Source organism: Manacus candei, unplaced genomic scaffold, assembly GCF_025592945.1.
Source record: "Manacus candei isolate 608988 ecotype Guabito, Panama unplaced genomic scaffold, ASM2559294v1 h1tg000011l, whole genome shotgun sequence".
Taxonomy (NCBI): Eukaryota; Metazoa; Chordata; class Aves; order Passeriformes; family Pipridae; genus Manacus; species Manacus candei.
Window position 1 is genome coordinate 8,904,442 of NW_026138059.1, and position 17,947 is coordinate 8,922,388.

General features: G+C 37.6%; 1 protein-coding gene across 1 annotated transcript in view; it reads right to left on the reverse strand.

Annotated features, from left to right (window-relative positions):
* TPO (thyroid peroxidase) overlaps window positions 1-12,323 on the reverse strand; it is a 42,560-nt gene extending 30,237 nt beyond the window's left edge. Inside the window, exons 1-5 of the mRNA XM_051778232.1 lie at window positions 12,204-12,323; window positions 11,768-11,935; window positions 7,033-7,126; window positions 4,720-4,804; window positions 1,281-1,450 (exon numbers count right to left, since the gene is read on the reverse strand). Coding sequence (XP_051634192.1) covers window positions 1,281-1,450; window positions 4,720-4,804; window positions 7,033-7,126; window positions 11,768-11,806 — 388 coding nt within the window. The 5' untranslated portion in view covers window positions 11,807-11,935; window positions 12,204-12,323. The remainder of the gene's footprint in view (window positions 1-1,280; window positions 1,451-4,719; window positions 4,805-7,032; window positions 7,127-11,767; window positions 11,936-12,203) is intronic.
* Window positions 12,324-17,947: the final 5,624 nt, after the last annotated feature.

Here is a 17,947-nt window from a genome sequence, read left to right on the forward strand (position 1 = left end):
AAAAACTGTGCAAGGCAGGGGTGAGAAGAGAGAGAGAAGAGGTTGTTAGACTGGCTCCATAACCTTGTCATTTTGTACTAGTCACTCGTTCCAAATTTGTAGATACAGCTGTACTTCCTTGTTAGTTCAGGTTCAAAATTATACCTAGTTATCTTTGCTGCCTAGGTATTGACTCACATGTTTTCTTTAAAGTCAAGCAAGTTCTTTAATCCATGTAAAACTATTCTTTTGTGGTACATAGACTGTACAATGTCTATTTACGTTCCATTAATGTTGGTTCAGCTTTAAAAATTAACAAGAGTTTTGTGCCCTTCTGCTGTTTAGAAATTTAATTTCTTTTTAAAGTGCACAGCACAAAAATAATCGTATCTCTGTGTGTGTGTAAATATATGCACACACACGATATAGATATATTTTTAGTTCTACAAATGTCCTATTAGTTTAGTAAGCCAGATGCTTCTGCATGGAAATAAAATAACAAAATAACTGTGGAGCTTTATGTTTGTCTACACAGCTCTAATCTTGAAGAAAATGTCATGTTTCAATACTATGACAGAACATTTCATGTAAGTGACAGACTTAAATTATGGAAAAAAATAGTTAACATTTCTGAACTTTTGAGCCTTCCAGATACCAGACAGCCATCTTAAAATTCATCTCTAATTAACAGCAAGAATTTTACTTGACTTAGATAATTATCCAATGTTGAATTTTCTGGACTATCTCTCTTTCTTTCCCTTTCTAACATAAAAAAACCATCTAAAGTGGAAATAAATGTGTAACGGTAATGTGTTATAAAATCAGTTTTGGAAATAAGAATGTATTTCCTTAAAAGAGGAATATGCATAAGGCGATCAATGTCGAGAGGAAGTGTATTTGAAAATAGCAATGCCGTAAAGTGATAAAAGATCAAACACTAAACTGAAAGTGCTGGGGAAGATTTCACTGTAAACAAGAAGCTTGTAACACTGATGGTATGCAAGCTGATTTATAGGCAATACACATATACAGTCATGAGTTCACAGGATGCCAATAGTGTGATGCTGCTCTCCTCAACTATAGGAACACCACCCACACTCCAGCAAAGAAAAATGTAAACCAGTGACTGAGGTATTTTAAGAACAAAAGCAAGTGCTTCCTGGCCCCAGAGTGACAACAGGATATGAATTAGTGCCAGAGGTAAAGTAAAAGTGAAGTTAACTCAACTTTAATCTAGAACATAGCATTCAAGAAATCAGTGGGGGGCAGGGAGGGTAGGTGTGCCAATATGCTATATTTACCAGTTTGATGCAACGAACGTTTGTGCTTCTGGCAAACTTTTTGTTTCAGCACCTGAATTGACATTTCCATTCGTTCAGCTGCTTGGGAAATATCTTGACTCTCTTGCTCAGGAAATTTTGAGAAAGCCAGAAGCAAGGTAGGGGTTGCTATTCCACTTCCTTGGATTTTTCTATGTTTGAGATAAAATACAGAAGGTTTGCAACTTTTTAGAACTTCAGAATTTTTCATAGCTTTTTTCTCTGTGTTGGATATGTTGCAAGTTAAGGTACATTTTGATTGAAGGGTACACTGGGAAAGCAAAGAGGAAGACTACTTTGAGATCTTGCTTTGCAAGGAAAATTCAGAAAGTGTTCTTCTATTGGACACAGACAACAAAAGTTAAGTTTGTGGGAAGCCTTTAGGATGAGACAGAAACTGCTGGGATGAACAGGGCTTGCAGCTGGGAGGACCTTGCGCAGGATAGTCCCAATAGAGGGCTCCCTACTCGCTGCTTTGAGTAGGCTTTGCTTTCATGTGATGTTTAGTACCAGTGACCATGTCAATCACTGGAGGCGATTTGCAAATGCCTTAGCATCCGGGAGTCAAGCAACTGACCCACAGATGTTTAGATGTTATCTGCAGTTTATGATAGAGACTTGTCTTCTTAGAAACTGTCCAAACACCTTCCTGGCTCTGAGTACTTGTATATGGAGTTTCAGCAATTACTTTAGTAGGGCTTAATTAGACAATTATATAGCTAAGGGGGACCCCTGGTGCTCTAGTGGTTAGGATGCGGCGCTCTCACCGCTGCGGCCTGGGTTCGATTCTGGGTCAGGGAAACTCCCCCGGGCAGATGGAGCTTGTCAGCCCTGTAAGGCCATCCATCTAAGAGAAGGTCACTCTAAACAAACCTATGTCCTGAGGACCTCGTTGCCACTGTCCAAGCTTGCTCGGCCCCAGCAGATGAACCTCAGGATTAAAGGGTGGGCTCAGTTCAGCGCACACTGTGTCTCACCTAAAAAATCCACTGCGCAGGTTGGAAGGGTAAAGACCTTTCCCAAATCTTCACTCACGAAGACTGGCCATGCTACTATGTAGCTATACACTTTAGCTTACAGACTGGCCTTACCTCTAACTTCAAGGAGTTCAGGTTTGATGAGATAACTTCTGTAACATAAAGTTAACCACTTAAACATATGAAAACTCATTTTCCTGTAAGGGTAGTCAGACACTGCAACAGGATGCCCAGAGAGGTGATGGTGTCTCCATCACTGGAGATATTCAAAGCCCAAATGGACAGTGTGCTGAGCAACCTGCTCTAGTTGATCCTGCTCTGAGCACAGCACTGGCCTAGGTGGTCTCCAGATCTCTCTCAACCATTCCGTGGTTCACTGCAAGATTTTTTTTTTTTTTTTACTCAGCATGGGTTGTCTTGCCAGTGTGGTTTTTATGGCAGAGGAGCCTTGAGAAAAGTGCATCAGAGGGAATTTCCTTTTTAGCTGGAAGACCCAAGTCCTAAACTGACTCCCTACAGCTTAGGAAAAAACACTCCAGTCTATTCCATTTCTGGAATGGTCATAGGTTTCAGATATTTCTGAGGGCTTCTCTGCAACATAGCTCTTTTTTGGATATGCAATTTTCATGAAAATGCACTGTCATATTCATTGCTGTCATATTCTTGTGCTTAAAGCGCAAGAAAATTTTAAAATGGAATTAGCAGTTTTGATTTGGGCAAAGCAAACAGTTAAATTTCTGTTTGCAAAATTTGAAACATGCTTACATAAAAGGTATTAAGCAAGAAAATACAAACTCCAAAGGTTTTTCTAGATGTTTAATTTGTCCTTAATTGATCCAAAGGAGACAGCATGTTTATTTATTCCTTACAAAGAAACCATTTCTTTTCTTTGAAGAGCAGAGTTACTATGAAAAAGAACTATCTTGCTCTTCAGCACCATGTTTTTCAGGTCTTTTATAGACAATAAAGAATTTGTCAGAGAATCTGGAGTATTAAAAGTCCTGAACTGTGTCTCAACTAAAAAGAAGAGAAAGATGACGTAACTAAATGCAAGAACTCAAGTTCAATATTTTAATATCTGCATGGAAATAATATCAGTCAAGCATCATTTAAGAAAACTTACATGAACAGAGAAACATCTCTATACAAATGAGTTAAATGAAAATATTCGTACAAATTATCTAGGAGGTAAGAATCAAAAATAACCCAAATAACCCATACCCTAAAATAATCCCAAAACCTAGCCCCAAAACTGAACCACCATCATCTTTAAGGGCAAGATGTGCTCAGTTAAGAAATATTTTATTTCTTTAATCTCACAGGCCCCATAAGATTATCACAGCAGTTATTAGTTTGCCACATTTCTTGCCCATTCTACCCCCTGCCCTTACTCAATGTATACATGCTAGTCCCTTCTAGCTCTTACCCATACTCCTAAAGCTGAACACTGTGTAAGTTGCAAACTGTCTCAGTATTTAGTAATGCAGAAATAGCCTCCTAAAGCTAGTAGAATGACCCACAATAGTATCATTATTAGGAATATGAAATCAGTCATGATGTGTATTTTGTACGTGTTTAAGCATATAAATCCTAGTATGGACCATGGTGTGGTCCTAGGAAGTACCTAGTTACAAGACCAGAGTCAATGGGCACAAACTGAATTAAACACAGGAGGTGGTGTCTGCACATCAGGAAACACATTTTACTTGGAGGGTGACTCAGTACTGGCACAGGTTGCCCAGAAAAGTTGTGGAGTCTCTCCTTGGAGACACTCAGAAGCTGTATGTTCCTGGACAACAGGCTCTAGGTGGCCCTGCTTGAGCAGGGGGGTTGGACCTCCAGGGATCCCTTCCAACCTCACCCTACTGTAAATCTGCAATTCTTATAAAGGTCTTTAAAGGGAATCCAATAATAGGACTTCTGAGTACCAATGTTCTTTAGAGTCTGTATATCCACATACACCATATTTCAAAGGAAGCTTAAGAGTCTGGTGATTCATTTGGAGTGATTAAGGGGTCTCAGTTTTATTCCTAATAAAATTTCAAATCCTAATTGAAACAATCATCATTTAACACCTTTTATCATTTATCGTCTGTGAGATATTGACCAAATAATTGTCCCAGTGTACTGTGAGATAAATAAACATCATTATCTCCATTTAGTACGTGAGGCAGCTGAGCCACTGAGAAGTTGAGACTTGTGTTTTTAAATTTAAATGCCTCAGGGTTGTCACCAAAAATGAAACCACAATAAAATAAAAATGACCTCAATCTCTACATATAGAGTGGCCACAGTTCTTGACAGGTTCTGTCCATATAAACAGTCATCTCTCACAGAGCTCTGCAAATTGTGACTCATTTTCAAATCACAGGAATAAATCCTTTAAGAAAATCCAAGAAAAAGTTTTTTGCAGAGTAGATTCTTCACGTCTTTTTTTTTTTTACCTGTTCATTTCATAATGTGCAGCATAATCCACCAGACTAGAACCCTTCTGGATAGCCTTAGTAATGCAGTTATCTTCAATTTCTTCTTAACAGGAAAAAAAAAATGAAAAGAAATACGAATATTTTAAACAATGGTGTACTTATTAAAATACTTAAAATTAGAAAATATATAGGTCTCTAATATTAATGCACAATGTTTCCCCTTTAAAATCATCTCCTTATTTTAGTGTTCCTGAAATTAATATTATGGCTTCTGACCCTTCTGAAAGGTAAGGTAGGAGTAGTAAATCAGTTCTCCCATAATTTGTAAAGCTTGAAGAGTTAGATTTCCTTTAAGTATAAATCCAGTTATGGACATGTTATATAGTTCCAAACATAATAGGTCCAGTTGAAACGTGTTGTGTTCTCTGTATGCAATTATGCTTAATTGGCTGCATATGCATTTTTCATTAATCTGTCCTTGGATTGATAGGACAAATTTGAGTCTTCCTCACAGGTAATGTGAGCTAGGCTGAGACACATGAAGAATTCAAGTACATATTCAGGCATAATTAAAAAACTTTAAGACTTCTGGAATTGGACCAATGAATCGAAGTCCTATTCTCATTTCTTCATCTATGTTTGATGGAAAGATATATGTGAACCTAATAATACTTCAGCTGTGCTATTTTCTATACTGCTATCATGAAACTTGGTTTAATCCTCTTTTGTACATACAACTTTAAAAGAATCAGTCACATTTAAAGTCCAAGGGTTTAATTTCCACCTGTACTTTGTAGGATGGCCCATTTTTTCTTAGAAAATGAATAATAAAAAATAATAACAATAATTTATGTACAATTGTTTATAATTTATGTACAGTGTAATTTTAGGTGAGCATATTTTATCTGTAGTCCATACTGTACTATTTCTGTGATCCTTTTTTGAGTAGGGCACTCAGCTTAATGGAAAATAATGTGTGATGAGGAGTAATCTTTGCTATGGAAAATTATACTCCACTCTCCTAAAGATCTCACCATCTAAGTACAGCAGTAGTTATTTCTCTTTTTCACCTATGCATGATAAAATATTCAGATGATTCATTTGATGTTATCATTCAGATTTCTGCTATATCTGAATGTCTATGTTATGAAACAAGTCTGATCTTTATAGGTAACACAACAAGTAATTATTTTAAACTTTATTATGTTTTCTAATTACTTTTAGGAGGTTTACCTCTGAGAAATATAATATGCTTAAAGTATTGCTCATTATGTGATATTGGTTCCTACTCTTATCTAAAAGAGGAGATCCACTTGCTACACTTGAATTCCATTGTCTCTCTGCTGAGAAGTATGATTTTAGTACCAATACAGTGTTTTCAAAAACGTGGTTTTTGCAGTAATAAACATTATTTTATACTGTTCCCATGAGACTAAAAGACACTCTAAAAAGAATTATGTGCAGTTCATCTTTCTGTTTATTTACAGTCCATGTGTATTCATGTATGGGGCCTTCCAGAAGCTCAAGTGGGCATATAGAAAGGAGGGAGAGGGACTTATATGAACAGATAGTGACAGGACAAGAGGCAGTGATTTTAAACTGATCGAGGGCAGGTTGACATTAGATGTTAGGAAGAAATCCTTTACTTAAAAGGATTTAAGAGAATGTAAAGTTTGAAAATCCAGTTTCTTTACAATCTCTGCCCTAATTCCATGTAAAATCATTCTCTGTGGATTTCTTTTAAAATTCAATCTAGTGTCTGCCTACATTTCTAGTTTACAAGATCTAACTTATTTAGATTGAGCAGATGCAAATAAAACTGCTGTGATGCAAAAAATGACAAGATTGCATTGTTTGAACATAGGGACTATTGCTATCTGAGGTGCTCTAAAATCCACAGGGGACCAGTAGCAAATGAACCCACAGGATATATGCACCCTTGTGGGCCAGCGTGCCAGGTGGGGCTTCCTATGGCAACAGCCTCTAGCCCAGGAGGACTAAAGGTAATGATTAGCAAATGGGGAAAGAAATCTGTCAATCATGTTTGTAAATGTATCATGTGACGTATGAATATCACTAGGAAAGTAAAATCACTCCTAGTCAAAGAATAAGTGATTGAGATACGTTGCACATACAAAGTTTTATTATGCGAGTTTATGAAGATGCATTTTAAAAAAAAACACCCATGGAATAATTCTCACAGAAGCCAGATAGTATATCTTGAACACAAAAAGAGATTAAGCTATACTGCCATTGCTAAACTGTTTCCAGTGCCAGTGTATTTTCAACAGTCAACAAAAGAAAATAACATTTATTTTTACTGTTACTTACCAAAGATGGTATCTGTGCCTATCTGTAGGAAAGAAAAGAAAACAGCTGTGAAGGCTGTAGCTGCTGAAAGTCCCAAAATAATGAAAACTTTCATCTACAAGAAAGAAGAAATAATTGGTGACAAATTATATACCTTCATCTTCTAATTTAAGCCATATTATAAATAATTTCCTGGATAAAGCAAATTTTACTTTAAAATTAGCTTTGTAGCCATGTTTGACTGTGTTTTTGAAGCTCAAAGTAACTCACCTTCTCTTTTTACCTTCCTTGCTTATTACTTTTCTTTTACATTTTGAGAAGCTTCTAGGACAAGGAGAGACATCTCTTTATTTTATAACATAATATGTTCTCAAAATATCAGCAGCACTTAGCCTACATATTAGAAATTCATCGGTATTTTACCACAATTCATTTTGAACTTCTCTGTGCACTACCATGATTTGATTGTAGATTAGTGATTGCATGTAAGATCATTAAGTGGCCAAATTACTAATAACATCACTCAGACTCCCGTAGGCTCCTATCCATATGTAACTGTGCTATCAGAGCAGCAGAACAAATATGCTCACATAGCTTAGGTGAGCTGCATTCTCTGTTTCAGTGCACTGATTCTCTGGCAGTTATTACAGCAGTGAAAATATATAAACTATCCAAGAGGTAACATTTTTCACATGCACTATGTTGGTTGGAAATTGAAAGAGTTAAAATATTTTTAGCTCTATATCCTATCAACATTAAAAAAATAGTAATAAATCAAGTCTGAAAATTCAGGGAAACTATATTGCCAATAGAAACTCAATGTGAAAGCACCCCTTCTTTTTACATTTCATGAATTAATATGATTAATTTCTTCTAGAAAATGGAAAGCAAAAGTTTTATTGTCTGACCTTTTGTCTGCTGAGGAGATTATCTTCCACAGTTCTGTACTTTATCGATGGCAGTAACTGTTCTGAATTATGAAAGCTAAGTACTTTCCAGGGACTCAGCTTATGCTATCAGCTTTATGCACTGGTACTCACTCAAGCTTTAACAGTGCAAATAATTTCAAAATCTTTTTGACCACAGCATGTTCCCACAAAGCAGAAACTGACGTTAATACTTGACTTATTTTTTTTTCCTACTGGGAACCAAGAGTTACCTATGCAGTCAGTTCTTATATCAGAGTAATGTTTCTGAAAATGAGAAGAAAAAATGCTCATACTAAATATACATATATATATATTGCCATGTTATGCAGCAAAATAAACTCTGGGTATATTTTTCACTAGTTCTTCTTGTCAATGTATTTGAGAGTAACAGGAATTTTGTATCCTATTTTATGTATTCTATAATTGGCGCTTTACCAAAATGACCATTTTAGTTACAGATGATAACCCCCAGGCTGCCCGCCAACTTCCAGCACTTTTTATTTTTTTTCTTCTCTGGAGTAATTTATTTCACACTTCTGAGCCTAGATATTTTTCTTGAGTTACACTTTTCAACCCTATTTCTTCTTCTAAAGTCAGTAGTTTGACCTTTAGAATCTAACTGGCTGGGTTTTTTTCTATTTCCTATACAGGCAGAGAGATCAAAATTGGATCTGGAATTAGGATTGAGGATTTCCTCATTTAATCTTTGCTGGTGTCGACAGGGAGATCACAAGGTGGAGCCAAAGATCAGTGTTTTGATCTCTGCCATATGTGATAAGTTAAGTAGGAGTTGGGTAGCAGGGAGCATCCTGGAGCTTACAGCTGTGGTATGTGGTGGTGAAAGAAAACCTACAGGCATGTGAACTGACTGGAGGAGAAACTCCATGTTGTTCTTACAGCAGTTCAGGAATATCATCCATAACCTGTTCAGTGCAAAGGTGAGTGGATATGGTTGAGAAGTAAGCACAAAGCAAAGGGAAACAGACCTCTATTGGAAAAGTAGGTTTATGCTCTTTGGCTGGGGCATTTAAGATTGTAGACATGAAGTCAAACTTGCAATACCTCTTTAATTTACTTTCCAAATTGTAAATCTTTTAAGAATAAGTTTCCTTACATAAGAAAACATAAAGTAGATTGACTTCTCCCAAGACAGCAAAGCATTGAGAAAAGCAGGTCCATTCCAAACACCTAATAGAACAGGATCTCTCACCTGTGTTCTTTCATAAGTACCACAGGTTTAATTTCTGAGAGATTAGAGGCTTTCTGAAAGTGAAAAATGTGTTTGATTTTTCTTTGCAGTTTCACAGTAAAAAAATCAAAGCTTCCACATTTGGTTCAAAGAAAGCATACCTACATCAAGGTTTGTTTAAATAAGGATCTCAACCTTTGCTTGTTGGTTGCAGTTGAAATATTCGTCAACAGTTGGGTTTAAATGGTTACAGGCAGTAAATTGGTCTGTGATGAAAAAACTGAATGACAACATCTATTTTGTGTTTTTCTGATTTTAAGAGTCTGAATGCTTAACTCCCCACTGAGCCACAAATACAGTTTTAGTTAAAGCATATGGGAAAGCTTAATTACACTGGATTGACATGGACAGACACAGTTGTATTCCTATTCTTACTGGAGCTTATTCAGTATCCTGTTATTGAAATCTGCTGAAAGACAGAGGGTAAAGTTTAGTGGCTCAAGAACAGCCTTAATTTTCTTAGTCCAAGATTCATATATTACCCACATGTCAATGCAGAAAATTTCGATGAATACCTTGCTGAATGTACCCCTTTGTCCCAGATTGTCTGTGAGCTGCCTGTCTTAAGCCATTTTTTCTGCAGAAAGGGTGTCAGACCTTTCCACCCAGCAAGGAAACTGCACAGATTAATGACAACCTAAACATGGAGTAAAAACCAGTGTAAAACAGTCCTTATGCTAAACAGCACTCTTGAGAAAAGCAACAGTGAATCTTAACGGTTAACCATATGAATATTAGTAAGCTTTAAATTAAATGACTCATTCAATTTGTTATATTATCAAGATTTAAATCTGCACATGAAGAGCAGTACTGTATCTGTGTTCTTAAAAATTAAAACCTATAAAATAAATCTTTGAGTTGATGATAAAAAGAAAATTCTGTTCAAGGAAATACTCCAAAGCAATAGAATTTCAGACTACTCACACATGAATTTCTGCAGATCTACTACAGTATTTAGAAAAATTAGCCCATACTTAAAATATTATGCAATTGCAACTGATGTTTGATACTGGAAACAGACACAATTCTGTAGCCTCAAAACAACTGCATATGCACTGTAACAGCCTGCAGCCCTATCAGGCTCTGTGAGGCATCATCAGGTCTTTCAAACATTGGATTAGAATGAGAGATCTCTGACACATATCTGTGCAGCTGCAGGAGCTGTTTTTGCTAGCAGATTACACTATTTTGTAAAATTTAGTGGCAATCCTGGGCTCTAGCAAGGCATGAAGGACACTGTTGATATGGATGTCTAATCTATAACAGTCAAATTAGTTTCCGATCTCTTCTGGCTTTTAAAATTCTAAGAACACTCTTGCAAGAGAAGAGGTAAAAAGTGTATATAACTGCACAATACTTCAACAGAAGAAATTTTGCTGAAGTTCTAGCGTAACAACATACAAACAACAGAAATAAGCCTTATTTTAATAAAATAAGCAAAATGTCACAAGTCAAAAAAGAAGAGGGTGAAAGAAATGTAGTTTAGTAGAAGAAATCGATTTAGATGGGTTTCACTGATACCATGACTCCTGGTTACTATAAACACTTAGTTTTTTCTGGAATTAATTTCATTTTATTACAAACTTTTTTTTTTTTTTTTGGCTACTAATATCTTTAGATAGAGAGGAAGACCTTGCAGAGGTCTCTCAAGCCAGAAATGGGATGACGAGGGTGAATAAGTAATGATAATTCACTGTCTATTCCAGTAAAGAACTAAGGGTCAAGAAGGTTTCAAGTCGAAAACAAACAAAAAAGGACAGTTATTTAGACAACACATGAAACAGCTTGTACATATGGTAGAAAAAAATCATATGAGTTCATAGAAATGTCTTGACAATTTTAGGGATTAAAAATATATTAAGGACCATGAGATATAAGATTTACAACAGGGACCCCTGAATCACAAATTAACTATGCCTGGAATTTTTCTTGTCCTTTTTTGTACAGGCTTCTCCCAACATTAATTATTGGGGTTTTTTTAATCAAATGCAAAATAGGATGCTAAATGGCTTTTAGGACTAATTTTTATGAATGATGTGTAGACTTGAAGTTTGACCTAACTGGTATATGTAGCTGTCTTAAACTAAATGGTAAATAATAGGTGAAAAAATACATTTATAAGTAATGGCTAAGTAGTTTTACAGTAGAGAATAGTTCAGATATTATTCCAGTCTTTGTACACCATATTTTTTGGGGGCAGGAGAGCTATCTGTCTCTCTCTATATATATTTATTTTGTCTCATGCTCTGTGATTGAATTGATGCCACATAATTAACAATCAGTTTAAAAGATCAGGAATTGAACTGAAACAGGCCAGTAAATAATTAAATGGCTGGCTGTATTATCTAACAGTATCTAGATTAGCGGTAAATATTATAAGCAAAAAAAGAAAAGCAGAGCTTTGGACCTTTACTCCTGCAATAAGTAGGTTTGAAGAAGGAATAAGCAGCTTGCTGATCTGGTAGAATGTGACAGTCTGTAGTTGAATAAACTTTTTATCCATCCAGATGACTTTTTACCTGCCATCCTTGTTCTCTAAAACAATATCTCTGCCTTTGCGGATTAGTTATGGTCTCACCTTGAAGAAGAGAAGACGTCCCAGGCTGGTGGAATGCATTTCATATTCTTATCCTCTTATTCTTCTTATTTTTCTTATAGGTAACTCAGGAACAGTACAAGGATGTTGCCAGATCATGTAGAGAGAAACTTAGAAAGGAGAAAGCTCAGCTAGAACTCAATTTGACCACTGCTGTGAAAGACAATAAAAAGTGTTTTTGTAAAGACAGTTACAACAAAATGATGGAAAGGAAAACCCCCATCCTTTACTGTATGGAGCAGTAAAGGGGAAACATTTTAACCAAGGATGAAGAAAAGGCTGAGATACTTAATGCTTTCTTTGCCTCAGTCTTCAACAGAAAGACCTGTTATTCTAAGACCAACCAGCCCCTGAGCTTGTAGACTGGGACATGGAGCAGAACAGGCCCTCTGCAATCCAGGAGGAAGTAGTTAGTGACCTGCTGAATCATTTAGGCACTCACAAGTATATGGGGTTGGATGGGATCTAACCAAGGGTCCTGAGGGAGCTGGTGGAGGAGTTTGCCAAGCCACTTTCCATCATTTATCATCAGTTCTGGTTAAACAGGGAGATCCCAGAGGACTGAGAGTTAGGCTACAAGAAGGGTCAGGAGTACCTGGGAAACTACAGGCCTGTCAGCCTGACCTCTGTGGCGAACAGATCGTCTTGAGTGTGATCACACAGGGCATACAGGACAACCAGGGGATCAGGCCCAGACAGCATGTGCTTAGGAAAGGCAGGTCCTGCCTGACCAACCTGATCTCCTTCTGGAGTGGGGTGACCCCCTTAGTGGATGAGGGAAAGGCTGTGGATATAGTCTACCTGGACTTCACTAAAGCCTTTGATACTGCCTCCCACAGCATTCTCCCGGAAAAGCTGGCAGCCCATGGTTTGGACAGGTGCATCCTTTTCTGGGTTAAAAACTGTCTGGATCGCCGGGCCCAGAGAATGGTGGTGAGTGCTGCTGCATCAAACTGGCACCTGAGTGCTAGTGGGGTTCCCCTGGGCTCAGTATTGGGACCAGTCCTGTTTAATACCTCTATCAACCTCAGTAAATTCATAAATGACACCAAGTTGGGTGGGAGTATTGATCTGCTGGAGGATAGGAAGGCTCTGCAGAGGGATCTGGACAGTCTGGTTGGATGGGCTGAGGCCAAAGCCAAACGTTCAGTAAGGTCAAGTGCCAGGTCCTGCTCTTGGGTCACAACCCCATGCAGAGATACAGGCTTGGGGAAGAGTGGCTGGCAAGTGGTCCAGTGGAAAAGGACCTGGGGATGCTGGTTGACAGTAGCTGAACATGAGCCAGCAGTGTGCCCAGGTGGCCAAGAGGGCCAGTGGCATCCTGTCTTGTATCAGAAATAGTGTGGGCAGCAGGAACTGATTGTCCCCCTGTACTCAGCACTGGTGAGCCACAACTCAAATCCTGGGTCCTCAAATCAGTTCTGGGTCCTCACTACAAGAAAGACATTGAGGCTCTTGAGATTGTCCAGAGAAGGGCAATGAAGCTGGTGAAGGTTGTGGAGCACAAGTCATAAGAAGCATGGCTGAGGAGCTGGGGTTGTTTAGCCTGGAGAAAAGGAGGCTCAGGGGAGTCCTTATTGCTCTCTACGACTACCTGACAGGAGGTGGTAGCAAGGTGGAGGTTGTCCTGTTTTGCCAGGCAACTAGCAACAGTACAAGAGGACAAAGCCTCAAACTGTGCCAGGGGAGGTTCATGTTGGACATCAGAAAGACTTTCTTCACAGAAAATGTTGTCAAGCATTGGAATGGGCTGCCCAAGGAGGTGGTGGAGTCACTATCCCGGGAAGTGTTTGAGAAATGACCAGATGTGGCATCGGTTAAACTATGGTTTAGTTGATAGTGGTGTTCAGTCAACTGTTGGACTCAATGACCTTGGAGGCCCAACCCAAATGATTCTATGATTCAGTGATATTAGGCTAATGGTTTACCTTGAGTTAGATCAATAAGATTTGGTCATTGTATACTAATTTTAATGTACTCAGATAAATTATTTTTCTCAGAAATAGGAGGAATGTAACAGGTAAATAACAGGGATTTCTGAAATTTAATTAATATTAACTGAGTAAATTTATGGAACATGAGATTGTCTTGTTAAAATGTTGATTTAAACCCAAATTGAAATTTTATCTCATGCAAGCAAACAACATTTAAAACTCTAGTTACAGGAAGGGTTCCTAAGAAGTTCTGAGGTTTTGAAGTAACTTGCAGAATAAGACTATAGAAAGGTAATTTAACTGCAGAGGAGAGTTCACTCAATTTCTTGTGTTTGAATTCATGGTAATCTTGTATATCACTGTTTGAAAGCTGCCTTAACTAATGAGTATTATAATTCATGTAGAAGGATGTCGAACAGATGAAAAATTTTAAGGTCTATTGAAGGTCTGAAATTTAGTGTCTTGAATAACAAAAATTTTCCTTTTTTTAAAATGGAACAAAAAATTAATGTTTCATCTTGATAGAGCACTGATTTCAGAGAGAACTCAGTTTCTTTCAGACAAATCATTTTAATGGCAAGCTTAATGGTGAAATTTCTTCCTTCTTCAAATGCATGGCCTTCTTGCAGAGACCACAGCAGTTCCATATATTGAGTTTATGTCTTGGATTTAAGGATAGCTGATAGTTACACCGCGTGTCATGTAGTCATAAAGCTGATCAAGTACTAACAAGGTAAGAAGCATGATCTTTTATAACTTAGCAGAAAACAGAAATGGATTTAGTAAAATAAAAATAATAACCACATAATACAACTATGACAGACCAATTTTAGTATTCTGCCTGCTGTGAATGAGGCTCTCAGTATGGTTAGTGACGCAAGAGAATTTAAGATTCCTTAAGAAAAACTGGGAGATGCAAGTAGTGACAGTGATTAATTTCCATACTGAAAAGATGTCAGATGTTCCTGTCCTCCCTTTGTAGTGGAATATTCTGTGAATATTTCCATGGTGGGAACCATGGCACATAGATATCTCACTTCAGAAACTCCTTTGACAGCACTAAGAACTGGACCACTGTATTTCACCTCCTGCTTCGCAGACCAACTTATTGTGAAAATCCAGGCAGTGACAACATGCGTTCATTTTGTACCCATGATGTGAAAGAAAAGAAGAGGTGGTGTAGTCAAAGTGCTCAAGAAAAGGTGGGGACATCCATAAAAGAAAAGCAACAGGGAATCATGACTGGAGAGAGGATTTGCCCTGCAGTGATCAGTGCAAATGCTTTATACCATGAAGAATGTTTCATGGTTAGTCATATGTTCTCACTAGCTGGGTCAAGAGTCTTAGTATGACAGCATTGGTATAACCCATTCTGAAGAGCATTATTCTCTCTCTGCACTGTCCAAAGAGCCTGGTATTTTTATAGGCTGTATACCGTTGCCAGAATGAGGCATTACAGATGTCAAGGTTGTGATGTAGAAGCCCCCCTGTGGACACAAATGTTGCAACACCTTGGAGAACAGTGCTTGAATTCCTCCTCACACTCAGATGCTTTCTGCTGATCTGCTTTAGTGAATTGCCTGACAGGTTGCATTTTCCCATGCATGGCACTGACGTTCCAAATTTATTATTTAATTTTTAATTATTTGTTTTTATTAATTCAAAGATAAAGGCAATAGTAGATATTAACACAGTAAGAAATATTTTCAGAGTTGGAGTTATCAGTTTGAAGAAAGAAGTAATAAAGGGAAACAAACACCCAATGAAAAAACAGTAAATCAGTAATAAAAGACTCTCTCAAGATGGCCACCAGCTCATTAGATGGACTGCTCACTAGAAACATTCTACATTATAAACATATCTTGTTAATTGAAAAACACATTTTAAATCTAATGAGATACTCTTGAACTATTTCATCGAAGTTCATATTCACTCAGGCAAATGAGTGTGCTTCCAAATTAATCTCCAAATTTCCATTAGTCTGTCACAAACCAGGAAAGTAAATGATATGAAGAAATTAAATGCAACATGCTTCATGAGTGCTGATATTAAGAGGTCACACAGCACTACTCTCTGGGATATTTAGTGTTCAAGTGAGCCTTATGACTGAGTAATAAAAACATCTTGACTATTTGACGTCATGTCAAGGTTCCACAAATCTTGAGCTGTTGTTTTTAATGCCCTGATGGGTTTGAAGCATTCTGTAGCTAGATAAAGTATTTTTTAGAAAACTCCCAGACTGAAAAAAACAGTTCTTATTTTTATGTTGAAACATCCAGATGTAAGAGGCACATAAGAATTAACAAGCATGCAGCATTAGATACTAACTAATAAAAAGGTCAAACCCTATCATACTTAAATAAGCATTAATAACAATCAACACTTAGTAAAAAATATGCAGATGTTACCAAATACCTGAAGGAATGAAGGAACAGGGAAGAGTATCTGTGTGTATTTGTATGTACATAAATATGTATATAAAAATATAAATATATACATATACTTAAATATATGTAGAGATATGAAATTACATACACACAACAAAAGAATTCATTTCTCACTGAAGTCTGCATACCTGAACTGAGGCAAAATTAATAATAGATACTGTGGTAGACTGACAAATCCAACAAAAATATTTTAATACAACCAAATATATGGTGATGTCTTTGGAAATAAATTTTACAGATAATAAATTCATGATAAGAAAACCTTGAGAAGATGCGACTCAGAAGAAAGAAAAAGATATAAAGGAATCATTCATCACTGATTCTCAACAGACTTTTCAAGTTAATGTTCTGGCAAGAGAAAATAATGTGTGTCCCTGAAATGTAAAGGGAGAGTTAAAAAAAAAAAAGGCCTGGTGTCAATGTATGGAATTGGTAATAAGTTCATCATGTCCTCTTCTGAGGTTTGGGGACTGTGGGTAAGCTTGAACAACATAAGGCTTAAAGAAGTGAAGGCGCTTGATTTGGTGAGAAAATGCTGAAAACTGGTATTGGAAGTGTTTGAGCATTTATATTTGTAAAAAGAAACCTATAGGGAGCAACTTTTTAGTTCTGCAGCAAAAGGTATAAGAAAATGAGCTTTATGGGAATTAAACAACCTTGGCCGTGGAATAAAACATAAATTGCAAATAGCAAACAAGCCAATTAAAAATTGTAAGAGGTTACAAGAAGAAAGAGAAGAAGGAAAGCCTTCTACACAGAGTCCTGACACCCTGGGCTTGCCTTAGTTCAGGGCTCCTGCACACAATTCCCTTAGGTCCCAATGCAATTCCCTTAGACTGTCAAGCCAATCCAAGAACCAACAGAAAGAACATAAACTTTGTGCCTCCCCTCATCTTCTCATTACTCCTCCTGCAGACTGGTAAGCAACACCTACATGCTGCCCTTTCCATCCTCCCCAGCCTGTGCTTCTGCCCAGATTCCCAACCTTGCTCTGCTGCAGGCAGTGAGGAGCTCTGCTTGGGCAGCCCGCCATTGATGACCAGACCATTCATGTCTGGCTGATTTTTTAGCCCCCACTTTATTGCAGGTTATATAGTGGTATCTAGGCAGTAGTTATGGGTTGTCTGGGATGAGATTTTGTCTGTCACGTCAGCTCATGTGTATATTCCTGTAAACCACTGGAAATTTCTGCATGTAGCTGTAGGTACCTGTGGCAGTTTGAGCCACATTAGAAATCCAAAATTCAATTTCCAGGCTTCCCCCCACCCCTTCCCACAATTTATCCCAACACCGGAGAGAAACTTTCAGGCCAGAGGCTTCTATAGGGGAATGGGGAAGTATATACATTTATTTTACATAAATAAATACTATACAAACTAAAGGCAACTATATATATATATATTATTACACTTCTATCAGTCCTTTTAAGCCCCTCCCTTTAACTTTAGTCCAGGAGAAGCCTTTCAAGGCTGATATGTAACGCAGTCTCTCTCTCGTGGGAGTATTCAGGAACCTGAAACACTCCCTCACCAACCTCCAGCTGGTTGCTGATGTCCTTTCTCCTCACGAAGTCCAAGAAGGTAGCTTTGAGTCCTTTCTCCTCGGTCCCATGTCAGTCTCTGCTGTGTCATTCTCTCTCTCTCAGTCTCATACCTCAGTTCGTAGGCTGCTGCAGTGTAGTTCAGCTTATCAAGCGTCCTCCGAGTCAGTTTTTGGCTGCCCCCGGTCAAAACTTCGCCAGGGCAACTCCCGAGCTCTTGGCCTGTCTCCAATTTCACTTG